The sequence below is a fragment of the Podarcis filfolensis genome, assembly GCF_964270895.1.
Source record: "Podarcis filfolensis genome assembly, chromosome: Z".
Classification (NCBI taxonomy): domain Eukaryota; kingdom Metazoa; phylum Chordata; class Lepidosauria; order Squamata; family Lacertidae; genus Podarcis; species Podarcis filfolensis.
The window spans coordinates 28,144,066-28,163,237 of record NC_139617.1 but is presented as its reverse complement, the minus strand read 5'-3'; the positions used below and the strand labels follow the sequence as shown (position 1 = coordinate 28,163,237).

Sequence of the window (19,172 nt, the reverse complement as noted above, 5' to 3'; positions counted from 1 at the left end):
ATGCACTCGTGGTTGTGCCACTTGGACAGCGTTCCAAATTCCCCAGGTGCCAGGCACATTTTGCTACTGGTGCAGGTCCAATTGCGACTACATGGAGATTTCTGGGCTTTAAGGCAAGAGCCCAGTATGAGTCTGCACACCCATTATCAATTGCTTATGCCTCTGCAGGGAGAAGTCCTGTTGGACGTTCCAAAAACCATTTACTTTGATCAAGGTAACCCAGCCTGACAATTCACTTACCTGCAATTGGGGGACCTGCTGTCATTGGAATGGCCATAAGTCCCAGGAGATAACCAATGGCTTGAGATGCCTGCATGGGCCCAACCAGCTCGAAAGCAATGGGAGCCATGATGGTTATGAAGAGTCCATCACAAAGTCCAAGGAAAAGGCAGACAATAATGACCCCCCAAAACTCTTGGCACTGTGGGATCATCATGCACATTATACCCAAGAGTATAAAGGAGGCAACCTGAGGAGACAAAATACTGATGTCATTCAGGCAACAAACTTGGAGCGATTCCACCACACCCAAGGGGGTTAAGAGACTGAAAGGACTGTAAACTAGGAACAGCACCCAAGAGGAAGGATGGCTGATTTGCATATTCTCAGGTCCCAGTGACTCTATCCTCATCAGTGGTCTGGGGGACAGACAACTCACCCCTCTCACAGATGCTCCAGTTAAATATTAAAAGTAAGTATCACCAGTAGGAAGGGCTTAAATGCACAGAGCACCTGCACTCTGAAGGCAGGAGGTCACTGACTGGGCCGTGAAGAAATGGACGGCCTTCCCAAAAGATTATTTGAAGAGGCGGACTGGAAGTGATCCTTCAATACTACAAATGCTTTAACAACTCAGAGATTCGCTGCCTACCTGTAGGTAAATCTTCTTCGGCCCATGGATGAGGTCACTTATTGGCCCTGAAGCCAAACGCCCGACCCCTGATGTAGCTCCAATGCAAAGCAGCAGAATCCATGCCCTTTCTGTTTCCTTGAACTCCTCTTCCACGTACTTCACCTGGGAAAGTGAGGAGATAGAGGGAACAAGGACATCAGGTGTGCATTTGTTACAGTGGGCTTCACCTGCAGGAGCTTGAAGCAAAAGCAACCCTTGGGACCTGCAGTGTGAATGGACCACAGCAGCAGAGACAATGTTTGGGTTAGCAATGAATTATGGGTTGAGGAGCTCCAACGATATGCCTCACTAGCAAGGTTGTCTGCTGCTCTGAATTCATTTTTTTCCACAGTCACCCCTGCTAAGCATTGTAACAATAGCACCTTCAATGATCAAGTTTTGACGCGGATCCTATCTTTTTATTTCATTCATAATGCCTGATTTTTATTTTCTTCCTCTGCTTCACAGCACTGTCTGGGCCCTGGGGACCAAAAAGTTGTCAATAATGAGAATGGCTCCATGAAACAAAAGCACATGCCACTCGCATTTTGGCTCTCCAGAGAGATCTCGTTTGTCACCATGACTGGGACAGCCTTGCTGTCTTGTACTGGGCCTTGCAAGCCTTGTCTTGTACTGGGCCTTCAGGAACTGGAAGCTGAAGTCTAGCCTAAGGGGACCTTTGGAACCAGAAACCCTTAAAGCAGCTCCACATGGTGACTCACCAACCTCACAGTCATAATGTGATGCTGATATCACCATATTGTTCCTCCACTTCACAAGAAGCATCACATGTTAAGGGAGAGGTAAGTTGGGTGGTTAATGTGCATAACAACCAGGCCTCATGGAGTATGTGCACATAATCCAGCCATGAAGAGGGAAGGGTGTAATTTCCTGGTCAACGTATGTAAGCGCCAACATGTCTTGGAGAACGTCTATATATATACTGTACATAAACAAAAAATTGTACAATCACCAGTCATTATGCATAATCCCAACAGGACTTGGGCAATATCAGTTTTGCACACTCTCTGGCCATAATCCATAATCTCTAACAGGCTCTGAAGAATGTGCAATGCCCTACCCTGTTCTAGAAGGTTCCCACATGGTGCACTATGCAGGCACAACATCTCCTTGGGTTTCTGTAGAGAGAAAATGAAGTACTGTATATATCAATTACACACTGAAGGGGATCTTGAAAGGATTCTGAAAGACTTTTGATGCCCTACTCAGTTGCCCAGCACACAATCCTGGTATTCCACACCACAGAGTGATAGGAAGGGCAGCAAAGTCCTTGCATGGCTATCTGGTTGGGGCTGATGGGAGTTGCAGCCCAAAACATCTGGAAGGCATCTGCTCTGGAAAGGCTGTCTTAAAAGACAAGCTTGTTTCTAACCAACCACTGTAATGGCAAAAAAAAAAAAAGTCACTTTAAAAATGGATAACAATGCCTAGGATATAGTGCTCAATCCTACTGAAGAAGTATTTTCAGTTGCCCTGAAATCTCATATCACTGAATAAATTAACCTCCAGCAGCAGGAGAGCAGCAACACCGAAAACAAGTGCAGAGCAGGTGAAACTTTTACCATTTTCCTGCTCTGCTTTTGTTGCTGCTCCCCATGAAATTAGAGGAGAGGTGCTGGACCATACTTGGAGGACCCTGGACTCACCCACCACAACTTTACAGCAGCTGGCCTTAATGCCAGACTTCTGGGTGGGGTGGGGAGATTTAAAAGAAGAAAAATTGGGTTAATGTGAGTGATTTGGGGGCTAGGGAGGATATTGTTGCTGTTACTATTTATTGCATTTATATCCACCTTTCCTTCCAAGGAGTTCAAAGCAGCTTACATGGTTCTCCCCCTCATTTCAACAACAACCCTGTGAGGTAGGTTAGGCTGAGGTACAGTGACTGGTCCAAGGTCACCCAGTGAGATTCATGGCTGTGTGGGGATTCAAACCCTGGTCTCCCAGGTCCTAGCCCAATGCTTTTGGTGTTGTGTTTTTATTTTTATCTGCTAGTCAGTAGGTTGGAGTCTTGTTTTGTTTACTGTTAGCATGCTGCCAAAGTATTCTATCACTGTTATGGGGGACGCTGGTGCTGTTGTTGCTTGTTCTTTTCCTAATACGTTGTATAAGTTTAGCAAGCAAACAAATGGGTAAGATGATATCTGCTTTGCGACTTACAGCATCTCATGTCACTCAGCACTAGGCAAAGAGAACTGTTTTCCTTCACTTTAACTACAGTGCTGGATCCATTGATGAGGCAGCAGAATGCTCTCAAGATGCTGAGTTTCAGGATAGCTCTTATGTTTCCAGCTTGGCTGACTTTCAATGAACTATTTTTGGTGGCTTGTAATAACAGCGAAGTCTCTCAAGCACTGGCATGCAATAAGGAATCTGTGTAACCCGCAATCGTTATTATGAAATTTCCCTCAGTGGCAATGTACCAATTTTACAGTCTCACCAGGTAGGAGGAAAGTCAGCCAATCAGAATTAGTCTCATAATATTCCCTCCTGCTCAGATTGGCTGTGTTCCTGTGGAGCTTCTTCATCAAAAACTAATCACACTGGTTTCTGAACCACCTTCACCATCCCTCACTCCCTTATATCAACCTTTCCCAACCCCCAACTGTCTTCTCCTCCTCTCACCAGATGCATGTAAGGTACAAAGTACCCCAGAACGGCAGTTGCAATCCCGAAAGCCCAGATCCGGTAGGTCTTTTTCCTGAAGACTCTCAGGCTGAAATACTTCCGCATCTGCGATGCACATTGCTGCCGCCAGCTCCGGCTGTCTAGCTTCACGTGCTCCACATCGTGGGGGTCAGAGGTCGAAGGGAACATGGGACGGAAAGTTAGGGACAAGAAGATCTGGACGAGCATAAAGGCGCTGAGAACTTGGAAAGTGTGGGCCAGCCCAATGGCCCTGCCAACAATCTTCAAGAGGAAAGGCAGGCCCATGGAGAAGACGCAACTGCCAGCCGTCACCAGGCCATTAGCCAAGCCTAGGCGCCGCTTGAAGTAGTGACCAAGGATGACCAGAGAGGGCTGGAAGGCAAAGGAGCTGCCACAGCCGAAGAGGACTCCATAAGTGAAATAACGGACTTCAAGAGACCTGTTGGAAACAAATAAACACCAGTTACTTTCCATCATCACCATCGTCATTGTCGTGTCTATGTTCTTATGCCATCTGATGAAGCCTATTTTATTCTGACAGGCCTTTGGGAACTGACTGTTATTTTTTAAAGAAAGGGCTTTCAATAGTGCTATGCTGTTTTTATTATCTGTATTCTAATATGTTTGATTTTTATATTGTTTTAATCCTGTTAGGGTTCAATTATCTTTCAATGATTATCCTTTATATGTTTTCAGCTTTTTTGTAATTTATCTGTGTTGTCTGAATTTGTGTAAGCTGCCTTGAGTTTGGGGAAAACGAGGGATATTAACAACAACAATAACAACAACAACAACAAAAACAACAGCAACATGTGTCTTCAGCATTCGTCGAAAGCTCTGCAATGAGGGTTTCAGATGCACCTCAGGTATGTGGGGAGTTTAACAACTTAGGTTTAGTAAACTAAGTCAAAGTAAAAGTAACACAGTGAAAATCAGATAATCACATTAAAACCAGATTCAAGGATACAGTATCGTAAAAGGGCTCTTCTCAAACATACTATCCCAACCTAAGCTGAACACACACCCTAAAGGAAAGAAGAGCAACTCATCCAGCCAATGATGTTACTCAATTGCCCAGGGGAGCAAATCTATTTGCCTGTTGCTGAAAAGATGAGGAAGTTGGCACCAGGCAGGGCTCCCTTAGGAGAAGATTCTATAGACTGGGGTAGCTGTGGTGGTGCTACTATAGAAATTACTACTACTACTACTACTACTACTACAGAGTTTATATCTGACATCAGACTCATCCTGCTCTGGTCCACAGAGCCTTCCTCTTTTATGTAGACATATCTGCACTACAACACTGGGAGTTGTAGTCTGGTAAACTGCTGTGTTGAGAATCCCTAATCTCTAATCATCACCCCCCCCCCCCAGCTCTTGATGCAGAATTACAGTGGTACCTCGGGTTACAGACGCTTCAGGTTACAGACTCCGCTAACCCAGAAAGAGTACCTCGGGTTAAGAACTTTGCTTCAGGATGAGAACAGAAATCGTGTGGCGGCAGCGCAGCAGCAGCAGCGGGAGGCCCCATTAGCTGAAGTGGTTCTTCAGGTTAAGAACAGTTGCAGGTTAAGAATGGACCTCCACAACGAATTAAGTTCTTAACCCGAGGTACCACTGTACAGATACCAAGATTACCTGTGGAGAAGGAATGGCTATTCAATCAGCTTGCAGTGCAGGAATGGAGCAGGGCAACAGCAGCTTTGCTTGCAGGCATCTCAGATGCTTCTGGTTAGCCACTCTGGGAGTAATCTCTACCAGCACCACTCCAATACTTTCCAACTACTAAGACTTTTTCTTTCTTTCTTTTTAAAAAAGTAATAACAAGATGGCTGCCAGAAGGCAATGCCATTCGTTTCAGAAGGATAATCATGCAGCTTCATCCACTCTGCATTTCAGCAGAAAGCTCAACAAAGCCCTGTCTGTTGAGCCTTGTAATGTACTGTGGAAGGAAATTGGCTTAAAACAACATATTCTTTTCTAAAAACAGAACATTCATAAATTGCTCCTAATAAGGCAGGTATAGGTGGTCCTGCCCACAAGAAATGAGGCAAGAGGAAATTAAGAAAACATTTATGAGGGTATCATTTATTCCATGACATGCCTTTCTCCTTGGCTACTCAAGCACAAAGAGACACACAATTTCTACCTGATGCTATTCAAAGGCTGTCCTGAAAGCCAATTTTCAGTTCTTCCAGAACCACATCAGAGACACCTTGGGAGAAGCACAACATCACAGCCACTAACAGCTTCAGTGCTCAGCTACTTCAAAGGCGAAACTCTTCTCTGGACTATAAAAATGCAAACTGTACTGTGCCAATGTGCAGAGATGGAGAACAGATCCCAGAACAGATTAAGATCTCCACTCACTTCTTCCCTCACAGCTCAGCTTTCAAAAATGAAAGTTTTCAAGGCTAGCTGAAATGAAGTCAACGCCCCACATCAGAATAAAGCAAAGCACAGATTTTAGGTTCCTTGGGAAAGATGCCCTCCATGCCTCTCCTCCTTCAGTGAATCTACCTCCTCATTGCAGCAGGTTCTTAGCAGACCTCCTGCTGGGGTGCAGGTACTTGGCAGATTCTCAAATATTCTGTGCAACCCTCGGCAAAATTCGGTGCAGTCCATGATCTATCGGCCCTTTTGGAAAGTGTCTTCAAGTAAATGATTTTGCTTAGTTTTCTTGAGATGACAAAGCCACAGCCCATGGTAGCTAAGCCTAATTTGCCATCTCAGAACATGATCTGAAACCTCTGACAAAGCAGCACAAGTCTGTTGACCATGGGGTATGTGTGTTCTTTTTCTTTTTCTTATTACCTGCCCTTCCCAGGCTGAGTGGCAGTAATTAAGGTACAATGCTACTATTAAAAAACAAAATTATGTATTATTAAAAACAGTTTAAAACAGCTTAAAATTACATAAATAAGTTGGTCCCTAAAAAGATGTATCTCAAGTGTCAAAAGTCTGAGTAAAGAGATGTGTCTTCAGCATCGTCCGGAAGCTGTATAACGAGGGGGCTAGATGCACCTTTATGAGAAAGGAGTTCCACAGCTGAAGAGCTGCCATGGAAAATGCATTCTCCTGTGTCACAAAACACAGAGCCTCCAAGTGTCCCTGTTTTCCAGGGACAGTCCCAGATTTACAGAAGATGCTTCTGATTTGATCCCGGAATGTCCCGTTTTCCCTTAGGACATCCCTATTTTCACTGGGAAAATGTTAGAGGGTTTGGAGTTATGCAACCCCTGATCCAAGGAAATAAGTAATTTATACAACCTTTAGAAGATATCTGAACGCAACCCTGCATAGGGCAGTTTGTTTATGTTTAATTTTTTATCATGTTTTTATATATGCTGGAAGTCGCCCAGAGTGGCTGGGGCAACCCAGTCAGATGGGTGGGGTATAATAATAGTAACAACAACATCATCATCACGTCCCTATTTTCATTGGAGAAATGTTGGAGGATATGCAAACACATTCAAGCTTCTGAGGGTGGAGGAACTACCAAGAATTGGGGGAGTATTGTACAGAAAGTGGTACTGCACGGTGAGGTGTCATCTTACTCCATGTCATCCATTTATAACTCCATGCCATCTCAAAGAGTATCAAGTAACAGGTATTATAGCTGAGTTGCAATACACATAAATAATAGGTCCAATTCTTAGCACCTTTAGTTACAAAAAGACCACCACTCATGTGACAGGGCTGAAACAGACCCTTCTAGAGGCACTGGAGAACTGCTGTCCATCAGGAACAGACAGTACTTGACTAGATGAACTGAATTGGTATAAGTCAACTTTCTGTGTTAAAAATTAACCCCCACTTTCAAGGATGTTTGGCCTGCAAATGTTTTGGGCCAGTCATACTGCCTCATAGCCAAACAGTATACATTCTAAAACTTCTCAATAAATAAACAAAAAATTCTGAGGGGGGTTTTTTGGCCCACTTTTGTCATGCTGCAGTCCCTCTTGATAGCAATAATGCGGTAGCATTGGGGAAGCATTGCAGAACAAGTAATAAAGCAGAACAAATCCACCATTAATGCACTATTGTGTCAAGAACATGTTGCAGAAGGCAGCTGCAGTAACGACAGCAGTGTGGAGGAGTCCTCTGCCTTGCCCTCAGGTTTAGATTATCTCTCCAAGGTCACTATGCAGTCGTACCTTGGAAGTCAAATGGAATCTGATCTGTAAATCCATTCGACTTCCAAAGCATGGCTTCTGATTGGCTGCAGGAAGCTCCTGCAGTCAATCGGAAGCTGTGGAAGTCCCGTCGGATGTTTGGCTTCCGAAAGAACGCTTGAAAACCAGAACAGTCACTTCCAGGCTTCAATCGTTCGGAAGCCAAAACATTTGAGAACTAGGCTGTTCGAAAACCAAGGTACGACTGTACTTTTAAGGCTTTAGTTGGACAATATCTTGCCTGGTTTCTCTTCTGGAGCTGAATACTGGGTGGGATCCAGCCAAAGCTGTGGCATTTTAATCTTAATGATTTCAGTGGGACACTTTAAACATGTCTTTAGTTTTTTATTCTCCTTTTTTAAAAAAATACCACTTGTTTACAATAAGTGCTTAGCTCTCTTGCTTGAAGTGAGTGGAGCTGAAAATGAAATCTGAATTTAATACAAGCCAATACAATGAAGTCAACATTTACATAATCTCTTAACAGTGCCTAATTATGGCTGGATTGTATCCAGAGATTTTAAGATACTTTACAATGTTACATAAAAGTGGTATTCCCACCCCCAACCTCAAGTCATAACAACATGATTTATTTCCATTATTTTCCAGCAGTTTATGGCGTTGTGTTTTTTAAACTTGAGGATTCTGGTCATAGCCTATAATTTGAAGCTTGGCTGGAGGAGTTACAGGTTATAAAGGACAAATGGAATGGAATTCTTGGCCGCCCAACGATGCTTCAAAGATAGAGGAAGACTGAATGGTTTCAATTGTGCTGGCCTGTAAATCTGTTGAAAATCTAACCTGCAACTTGCAGCAAGCATGAAAGCCTCAGACATTCTGAAACCCTAAAAATAAACAGAAAAAGAACTCTGTTTTGGTCGGAACAGCACATTGCTGAGGGGAAAATAAGTATTTTATGGCAAGAATGCATTCTTCGCTAAAAACCCATTTAATATCCTGATGTTTCCTTTTAGTATGCATAGCCAAGCAAAGCTTGCAAGGGCCATTTGTCATTGTGTTCTGGCTTACATAAAAACATGAACCTCCTCTGTTTTTTAATGTTAATGTTGCGTTTAGCAGTTATTAATGACTTTAGTGTGGCAGAAAAAAAAATCTTCTTTTGAAAGCTGAAGGATGTGGCCATCTGGGCTATAGTTCAGAGAAGATGGTCTATTTCCAAGTAGGCAGATGGCTATTATTGGCAATTCAGGTTTTCTCCAGATTGACATTTGCTCTGATTGAGCACTGAAGAGCAGGTTTTCCCTAGGAAAGGAGCAGGGAAGGAGGAAACCACTTGGACCCCTGCTTTCTGGGCAGAGGATAAGTCAAGTGTGGACAATCCCTGAAAGGACCCAAGAGGCTTTCAGAAGATGCTGATCCTGCTTCAGCCGAACTTGTTGTTGGGCCCAAGTCCCTCTAGCATTCAACCGGCACTAAAAGCTTAGACCAGGGTAACCACCGTGATGGTCCTCTCTAAATGTTTTGGACTACCACAGTCAACATCTTCAACCAGCATGGTCAATGGCCAAGGACAATGAGAGTTATAGGCCATGACATCTTAAGAGCAGCACCACAGTGGTTAAAATGCTCTAAAAGGCATGGGAAAAGTTTTATGTCACTAAACATTTGAACATAGGTGGCTGAATGCTTGTAAATTTCAAAGCAAAACAAGGCTGACTGAAAGTTTCTGCATACTCAGAGTACACCCTAGGCATGCAGATTTAATTTTATATAGTAAGAGAATATTACTTGGGGACAAGATTACTGCAATGTGTTTTAAGTGGGGCTTCCCTTGTGCTTGATCTAGAAGCTGCAGTTAGTGCAGAACGCTGCAGCACAACATAAAAGTAAGAAAGGCAACTCTTCACTGCATGAAGAGAGAACTTCTGGGTTCAGACTGAATGTCAATGACAGGAAGTTCTGTTCTTGCTGCTGCCTTTGATTTGGGGGAGATGGGATTCATATGACTTGCCCAACCGCTTCGTTAAAATCCTGGACTCACATATGAGCTAAGAATGGAATAGCAGAACCAGACCCTGTAGAAGTAATCATCTCCTACATCAATGCAAACTATTGCAACAAACTTTGCTACCTTCCTTGTTGGGACACATAATACTTATATTGAAAATAATGGGGCCACTTTATTTGATGTGCATTGCCTCTCCTTTCTTGTTACCTTATCTCCTATTAGATATACTATTTTATTTACTTCCAGGATTTTATCCTTTTTTCCTATTTGTTCTACATTTTGAATCTTCTATTGCATTATGTGAAAAACCAATAAAATTAAAGTTAACGGACATGACTGACTAGGTTTATCCATTTCAGTGGGTTTGCTCTGAATAGGACTTCATTGAAACAACCAAAGGGTTTACAGTTAGGCGGGCTGTGCAAGCCTAAGAATTGCGTTTATGGCTGAAGGACACTGAGAGTCAGCTGGGGTCGGGTAAATGAGGAGAAGGGGAAGAGAGAACTAGGCTGGCTGAGCCTAATAATACCCTGGGGTTGAGCAGTAGGGTTGTGAAGGGAATGTGTACGTGATGAGGTTGAAATATATCCTTTCCTCTTGCATCTTAGTAGCAACAATAAACCCAAATATCAGGCAGACAGCTTGGATCCTGAGCCATTTTGCACTATACCGCACAGCACCAAGGGTGGATGGGGCGCAGGAGGAGTTTGGATGAGGTGGAGAAGAGGGGAAAGGTGCCCTTTGCAAGTCTCTAAAATAACTAGAAGGCTCCATGTTTCAGGCTGGCTAGAGCCAGGTACACAGGACAATATCTTCTCCTGGGCCCTCAATTTGCACCCCTTCTTAGGCTGAGTTTCCTGAATGTGCAACGTTCTGCAAATGCATGCCCCTCTGAAGGGTGTCAACAGAATCAGGCACTTCAGATGGTTGCTTGCATGCATGGGATGGACCACCTAAGATGCATGCCACAAACTGGCTTTGTCTAGCATTATCCCATAAGAAACAGCTGCTGGATTGGGCCAATGGCTCATCTAGCCCCAACACTGTACTCACAGTGGCTAACCAGATTATTGTGGGAAACCCGCAAGCAGGACCCAAGCACAAGGGCACTTTCCTGTCCTGTGGTTCCCAGAAACTGGTATTCAGAAGGATACTGCCTCCAACCATGGAAGGCAGAGCATAGCCCTGTTTGGGGAAGTTTTTAATATCTGAAGTTTTATTCTGTTTTTAATGTTCTGTTGAAAGCTGTCCAGAGTGGCGGGGGAAACCAAGCCAGATGGGTGAGGTAGAAATAATAAATTCTTATTATTATAGCCCTCGTGGCTAGTTGCCATTATTCTCCATGAAAATGGACCTCTGCATTGCAAGTGGACCTCTGCAGTTGATCTGAAGTGACAATCAGGAAGAGAAAAACACAGTGCAGGATCTGGGTCCTCCTCCTCCTCCTTCTTCTTCTTTGCTAAAACACCAATTGCCTTGGTTTGGTAACAGAGTATAAGAAGAGCCCTAAAGCACAATTCACACCAGACATTAATGCTGGACAGTGATGCAGGATCAAAGTTCTGAAGACTTACTTGGTGAAGGAGCTGGAGAAGAGCCCTATGAAGGCAATGGCCGCTCCCGAGGCAGCCGTCGTCCTGCAGCCGATCCGGTCGGTGAAGATGCTCACGATAGGAGAGCAGAAGAATATCATCCCCATGCCCAAGGATCCAACCCAGGCTGCAGATGGGAAAAGAGAGATGGGAGGAGAGGAAGGTGAGAACGGCACCTGGTAAAAGCAAGATCCAGTTGGGCATCAATGGCAGTAAAGAAGCCAAGGCGCAGTTAAGTCCTTTTAGACTCCAGACCAGTGATGGGTAACATTTTTTTCCTCCCAAGGGTCACTTTCCCTTGTGGGCAGCCTTCCCAGAAGTGGGCGGGGCCAGGCACAAAAATGCAGGAAAAGCAGTAAATGCTACCTTTCTGCAGGAGGCTTTCTACACACAAACTCCTCTCTATCCTTCATCCAGACAAGCAAGAGGCATTAGTATCAGGCGGTAGTTCATGTTCTGAGGACTTCAAGACTGGATTATTGCAATGTGCTCCTCATGGGGCTTCCCTTGCACTTGGACCTAGAAGCTGCGGCTAGTGCGGAATGCTGCAGCACGATTGCTGACAGGAGTGAGACCTTGCCAGCATATAACACCTGTGCTCAGAGACTTGTGCTGGTTGCCAATTTTCTGCCTGGCCAAGTTCAAAACGTTAACTAAAAGTATACAAAGCCCTTCACAACTTGGGACCAGCTTCCCTGAGATGCCTTATCCCATATATGCCCAGTTGACCACTTTGACTCATAAAACTGGCCCTAGTCTAAGTGCCACATATTAACCATTCCGTATTTGTAAGAACTCAATATTTTAATGTGGCAGCACTCATGTTTTAGCTTATCATTGATTTTAATTTTTTTTATGTCTTAAATAGCTGTTTTTGACTGCTTTTATGGGAAAAAATATTGTTTTGTTCTTTTCATAAATCGCTTTGAGTTTTTTGAGCTGTTTATTTTTTTTACAATCAAGCTGCAAATAAATTTTATGAAATAAATCAATATTAACAGAGTTAAAGAACACATTTCAGCCATGCAAAAACAATCAAGGTGTGAAGAAGGACCAGTGACAGGTGTGATGTCAGGAGAGTTCCAAAGGCCAATAGATTCAAATGACAAGAAACAAAATTCTTTTTTTCCAAATAATTTTTGGGGAAAACTTTTCTATCATACAATGCAATAAAAAACATATTAATCTAAAAAAAGAAGAAGAAAAAGAGTGAAGAAAATTCAAAGCCCTCTCTGAAAGGTAGATCTTAATCCTTGTCTCACACAGAAGGGGGTGGACCCAACTGGTTAGAGTGTGATGCTGATAATGCCAAGGTTGCAGGTTCGATCCCCGTATGGGACAGTTACATATTCCTGCCTTGCAGAAGGTTGGACCCGATGATCCTCAGGGTCCCTTCCAGCTCTACAATTCTATGATTCTATAATCCTATGACCCTCCTAGCTCTCACCTGGGAGCTTCCCTTTCTTTTCCCAGCCTCCCACTCTGGGAGATGTTCCCTTCCCTGCCTCTCACACAGGGTCCTTCACCAACCAACCATCACCTTCATGTGCATACAATCCTTTCAATGACCCAGAGTAGAGGACACACACAGCAAGGGGAACAAAAGAAAGAGAAGAAAGATAAAGGTAATAAAAGAATGAAAACGGGGGGGGGGGGGAGGGGAGAGAAAAAACAGAAAAAGCAAAAAGAAAAAGGGCTTCTGATTCTCTGTTTGTCAGATACATATAAAAAGATTATTCAAAGTATTCCAACCTTCAGACCCAAACATCTCAAGTCCATTCATTTTCCTTTCCACACAAAATATGGGTTCCTCAATTGTTATTATCAATTTACATCAACAAGAATTACCCTCCAGTCCAGCACAAGAACTTTACCTCCGATAACTTCAACAACCATTCCTCCATGTTGAGAAACAATAAACCCTTCACCTTTATTCACACAAGAGCACCTGTGTGAAGATCCTCACAATTTTATCATCAATTGCCACCAAATTTAACATTTTGCTCTCCCTGTTCTGGCAGTCCTTTATCAATAATATTCTCCAAAAGTTCTGTGTTTTCTTTAACCTCATTTTCCATCTCATCTTTCTCTGGTCTATTTTCATTCACTATCTTATCCATCTCAGCTCTGATCTCTTTTAGCTGCTCATGCAATAGCTGCTACACAATGCCAACAGATGACCCTCAGGATCCTTCTATGATTCTATGAAATTTCCCTTCTCCACCTCTCTGTTGCTGTTTCTTTCTACCAGAACTACCTGTAAAATTCAGTTTTAAAGCCTGCATGTTGCATTTCTTGTTCCCCTTAAAACCTATATTATGCCTCCTGTGTGAGATATTTTCTCCAGGTGTCCAAAGAAACAGGTTTCTACTTTCATCACTTGGCTGATGGGGTGCTACCTTTGGATATGCTGCCTTGCCTAGTAGCTCACCCTCTCCATCATGGTGCCCTCTAGGTGCTGCTGCACTACAACTCCCAGGCTGGGGCTGGGACTAACAGGAGGAGGAATCCAAAAACATCTGGAAGGTCACAGGTTGGCAGAGGCTGAACTAGATCAACACACCTAACATCTGAAACAAAAAAGTACTATTAAATCAATTGAAAAAGGGGTCTGTCCATGCAGCCTCTGGATGGTCTTGTTGTTCTGTAGTTATGAGTTTCCGTTTGTACTGCATGAATTCAGCAAATGACTTGGTCTCCCAGTACAGCCAGTCCTCAACACGCCTCAAGATATTCAGAGAACAGCAAGTGCCCAATTAAGAAGGAAGCTAAGATGTCCAGAGTCCTTTCTTCAACCCAACCTTTTCCCAGACACTCAGTACAAAGAAACCTTCCATTGTGAGAGCAGATTATCTTTCAAATTAATTATATTTTCCCTCCCCAAACCAATTTAGCCAAAGGCTTTCCTGTAATAAATTGAAAGCTTTAAAAAAGGACAATAATTGAGACACAGCAGGGGGTCCTTGGGATCGACTTCACTCCAACTGGGCTCCTGTTTGGGCTGGATAAAATACAACCGGAGAAAGAGCAGACGGGAGGCAAACCTTTACTGCAAGTGGCTCTTTTGGATACAAACAGGGCACACAGTGTAATCAAGTACTTCTAATAGGATTACGTGGCTCACTTCCAAAATACTGCAAATAATAGATATATATGAAAAGGTGCAGTTGTGGGGTAGGTGGGGGTGAGGCTGGAAAAAGCAAGCTGGAGCCGACTTATTAAATTGGATACTTCCAAAAAATGTTCCTGCCTATTGAAACTGCAGCAGTAAAATGTTATATGGTCTCTGTATGGTTTGAAATTCATCCTGTGATGTGGTTGTTAAGGGGGAATTTAGTCCAAGAAACACTGACACAAAAGCTTCTTGAGATATTAAGTTTAATGGACCAGATTCAGAATGCAATTAAGAAGGATTTACACATGAAGAGTTGGACTGAAATTTGGTCACATGGGAGAAGATCCAAAAAAGCATGCACACAAAACCCATTGACCTGGAGTTCAGAAAGTTTTGCTTTCTCCCCCTTCCCTTAAAGGGGGAAAAAGGCTGTAGAAGAGCTGTTCCTAATCTGGTGATCTTCAGATGTTTCAGGCTGGGGCTGATGGAAGTTATAGTATAAAACAACTGTAGGGCACCAGAATGGGGTGGCTGTTCTGGAACAGTAGTCTTCAGCTTCTTCAGGCCTTTAACTTTTAACCCAAACAAGCATTTCAGAACCTATTGCTTAATTTTGTGTATTTGTATGGTGGTAGTGTTGCTGTTAAAATCAGTCTGTGACCGGGTAATGGATCCCAACCCACCTGCTGAAGACCACTGGTCTATGGCCTCCAATTTGTAGAAGTTGTATTTGCTGGCTGAAACTGATGAAAATTGGGAGGGAAACTCCATTCAACTTTACAATACTGATAGCAGTATTTACCAGGCCATGTCTTCTGCCCAGATTTGTTGTTCGGTGACGAATGTGTACTTTGGCAAGGATACTCAGAATAATGCAGAGAAGAAATGATGCTTACTGATAACCATGTTAAATCCATGTCACACAGGGACTGAAGTTTTTCCATATGATCAGCCACCACAGAAGAAGTCATTTGTTGCTATGCAAACTGTGATGCTTTGAACAAAGCATGACAAGATTAAGTGTTTGGTCCTTTTAACATGGCACAGTTGGCATTTGGTGAGCTTCTGTGCCAGCTGGTCAGTATAATAATACTATCTAAGAACTGGTACCTGAATTTGCTTTCCCTTCCCTTCCCTCTCTGCCCCTTCCCCCTTGCATGTCATGCTTTTAGACTATAAGCCTGCAGGCAGAACTGTCTTGTTTTACTTGATTGCACATATGTCACTTTGAGAGACTTTTTGGCTGAAGAATGAGGTACTTTCTAATTTAGGGAAAAGACGAGTCAGAGGTGGCATGATGGAAGATTATAAAATTATGCATGGCACGGAGTAAGCAGATATAGAACAGTTTCTCTCTCTCATAATGCTAGAGCTCATGGACAGTCAATGAAGCTGAATGTTGGAAGATCCAGGCTACATAAAAGGAAGTCCTCCTTCAGGCAGTGCATAGCTAAACTGCAGAACTCACTCCGACAGGAGGCAATGATGGCCACCAACCTTTAAAAGAGGACTGGGTGCATTCATGAACTATTGATGGCTACTTGCCAGGGCTAGCTGGCCCATCCACGAAGCAAGGTGAGGCAACCACCTCAGGCAGCAGTGTCCACATGGGCAGCAGTTCCCGTCAATCTTTCTTCCCTCCTTGTTCCTGAAGTAGATCTTCCCTCACCCCTTCTTCCTCAGTGTGAAGGGGATGCCTCAGTTTGGAGGCAGAAATGCTTCTGAATACTAGTTGCTGGAAACCATGGGAGGGGAGAGGGCTCTTGTGCCCGGGTCCAGTTTGCAGGCTTCTCACGGGCATCTGGTTGGTCACTGTGAGAACAGGATGATGGACTAGATGGATGGGCCAATGGCCTGATCCAGGAGGCTTCTCTTAAGTCCTTTATTACTGAGATCCAGGATACATAAAAGGAAGTCCTTACCTATAGAATTTCACCATCTCATGTTTATACATGAAACACCTACCTTTTCATTAACAAATTATTCCCACTCTTTCATAATTATATATAGCATTGTAAATTGATTATTATTAGTAGTAGCATCATCATACTTTTCTTTCAGAAAAGTATTCAGGGTGGTATGCATAGTTTCTAGGAGGTCTTTTATCTGGGCACTGACCGGACCCAAACCTCCTTATATTCTGCAAGATTCCTGCAGCAGATGTCTTCAGACCATGCCCCTGGATAAGGTGGGAGGAACCTTTGACTGTCCAGAGGTTACGGAACTACAATTCCCATCAACCCCACCAAACAAGGTCAATGGCCAAGGAAGATGGGAGATGTCATTCAGCAGCATGCAAGGGCCCAAAGTTTCCCCAAATCTGCTGCCCTAGATGAAGGCACAAGCCAGTCTAGTTGCTTGCTGAGATAACTGTATCCAGCAGCTATAGATATTAAGGCTGGATATTTGCAAATGCAGCCCTGTTAAGTGAGACAAACCATCTATACAATGGATAATTAATTTTTTACTGACTTGTTTTTCCAGGAACAGGAACAAAAAAGGAAAAGGAAGGAATTGTTTTAAGGCAAAACCTCAAATCTCCTTGGGCATTTTTGCTCAACACTGCTACAAAAACACCACCATTAAAAACTGCCCTCTGTGTTTATTGCAATAAGTCTTTTCATTCATCATAAATTGACCTCTAGAGAAATAGTGGGAAGGCATCTGTTTCTTGGATTAGTGGTTTTCCCCTAAGGACAGAGAAGGGAGCATGCTCACTGGAGGATCAGCAGGCAAGTGCACGACATCCTGTCGCAGGCCTCATCCATTGTACGAATTTCCCCAACCACTTCCCATCTTGCAATTCCATCAGATGGATGCAGAAATAGGATGAAACAACTGTGAGCTGCTTAGGGTATTACAACTGATGTCAGTGAGGAAGAACTAGAGAAGGGGTTCCCAATGGGAGAGATTCCACCTTCAGCAGGATTATCTAGAGGGGCACTAAGAGGCAAGGGAGAGGTGGATAAATTAATTAAACTAAATAGTTTTAATCAGATTTTAAATAAATGTGCAATTAATTGTTACTGTTTTGAATTTCATTGGGCTATTATCTTCTGTAGGGGGTCAAGCAAATCACTGTTTTGAATAATACAAGGTAGGGGCCACTGGGGATGAGTTTATGGAACTAAGGGGGAAAACATTCCCAAGAAATTTGGGAACCACTGACTAGAACACTTCCCCTGTGCCATCACCAAGCTTCTGGAAGCTTTTCTTCTGAACCAGAGGCAGCCTTCTCTTTAACACCTGCGAAAGGTATACATTGAAAGCCTTACTTCATTCTTACATTTCAGGACCCATGTAACTGTTCTAAGGATGTCTCCTGATTAGAAGGAGACAAAACCAGAGCAGTGATTCAAGCAGGGTTGCAAGGGGAAGCCTCCTCTGAGTACGTGTAATTCTGCAAGTAATTTGAGAAGATGAGTAGAGCACATGTTTTGCACATGCGTTCAATCATCAGCATTACCAAGTAAGGCTTTGAGTGAGACAGGGTAGCCAATATGGTGTTCTCCAGATGTTTCAGGAGTAGCCCAGTGAAAACAGCTTTTCCCAGAGCCGTGGAATGTTTTGTGTTTGTTTGGGAAAGAAAATTGGGAGACTGGAGATGGAATGCCCTGAGCAGGGGTAACTAGCTAGCTGGAATCCTGAACATTTATTTGCATCCATCTATCTCGAGAGACATCAGAGTGCACCTCTGGAAGTGAAGTCAAACCACTGCATTAGCAGCACCAGTGACCTCCCTGGGGCGCAAGCCTGGGCAGTGTGTGGAGGTCCTGGGCTGCCAAGGCAACAAGAACCCCCTCTCGGCCTCACTGATGTGGTCCAAAGAAAAGCAGAGCAATATGTTAGGCACCAATGTGCCTGCAGGAGTTGCCACAAGGAGGCGTACAAGGCCTCCACACTGGATTTGCGTAGGGTTTACTCCTTAGCCTCTTCTTATCCCAAAAATATCCTGCAAGGCAGAAGAGGTTTAGGACCAGTTTCCCTTTTCCTAGATGAGCTACCTCCCCAGGTTGATGAGTTTCATTTGCCCATCACTTCCCTCTACAGTATGTGCAGAAACCAACTTCTTCAACAGTGGACCCACTATTGGTCTTGTCTGCTCAATCTGCAGGAACCTGTCTTCACATGCAGGGGAAGTCCCTAAATCACTGAGGGTTTGAGATCCATTGGCTACCTTCACCTGGTTTAGCTGGCCAGTTGAAGCTGTTTCCGGGTGTGGCCGCTGTCGCCTGCTGACAGCTTCTAGCAGCCACAGGTGAGAGCTGAGTGCAGGGTGGGGACCCAAGATGGACAAACTACCCCTGAAGGAACATGATGTGTCCTCCGACAGAGGTATTAATCCTCTCCTAACACCCCATAAAACCCTGTACTGTATACATACAGCTCTGAACAGAAACACTCATCTTAGGAAGGTGAGGACACAGCCATTGTTTTGTTGTGGGTCCCACATTCTATAGGGGGAATTACTGGTTTCTAGAAACTAATTCTAATTTGTTTAGAAAACAGGTTGGCTACAGAGCATTCACTGGGCTTTTGATTTCAATTTTCATATATAACTTTGTAGAAGGGAGGGGGCACCCCTGTCATAAGCCAACCAGAGTCCAAGCAGGTCTAGCAAACCACACTCAATGTTCCATTCTTAGGCGTATTACAGCAGATTAAGAAGGAATGTAAAGACCAATAAAAGAGGGTTGTTGTTATTCACTAAAGACTTTTATTGCCATCATCAAGCTGTCCACTGGGAGGGGGCAGGAAC

The 19,172-nt window shown here is 43.7% G+C and overlaps 1 protein-coding gene across 1 annotated transcript in view; it reads right to left on the bottom strand.

The window, feature by feature from the left end:
• SLC16A2 (solute carrier family 16 member 2) overlaps positions 1-19,172 on the bottom strand; it is a 111,268-nt gene that overhangs the window by 9,336 nt on the left and 82,760 nt on the right. Inside the window, exons 2-5 of the mRNA XM_083596454.1 lie at positions 11,281-11,425; positions 3,539-4,001; positions 872-1,015; positions 241-469 (exon numbers count right to left, since the gene is read on the bottom strand). Of these exons, the coding sequence (XP_083452580.1) occupies positions 241-469; positions 872-1,015; positions 3,539-4,001; positions 11,281-11,425 (981 nt within the window). The remainder of the gene's footprint in view (positions 1-240; positions 470-871; positions 1,016-3,538; positions 4,002-11,280; positions 11,426-19,172) is intronic.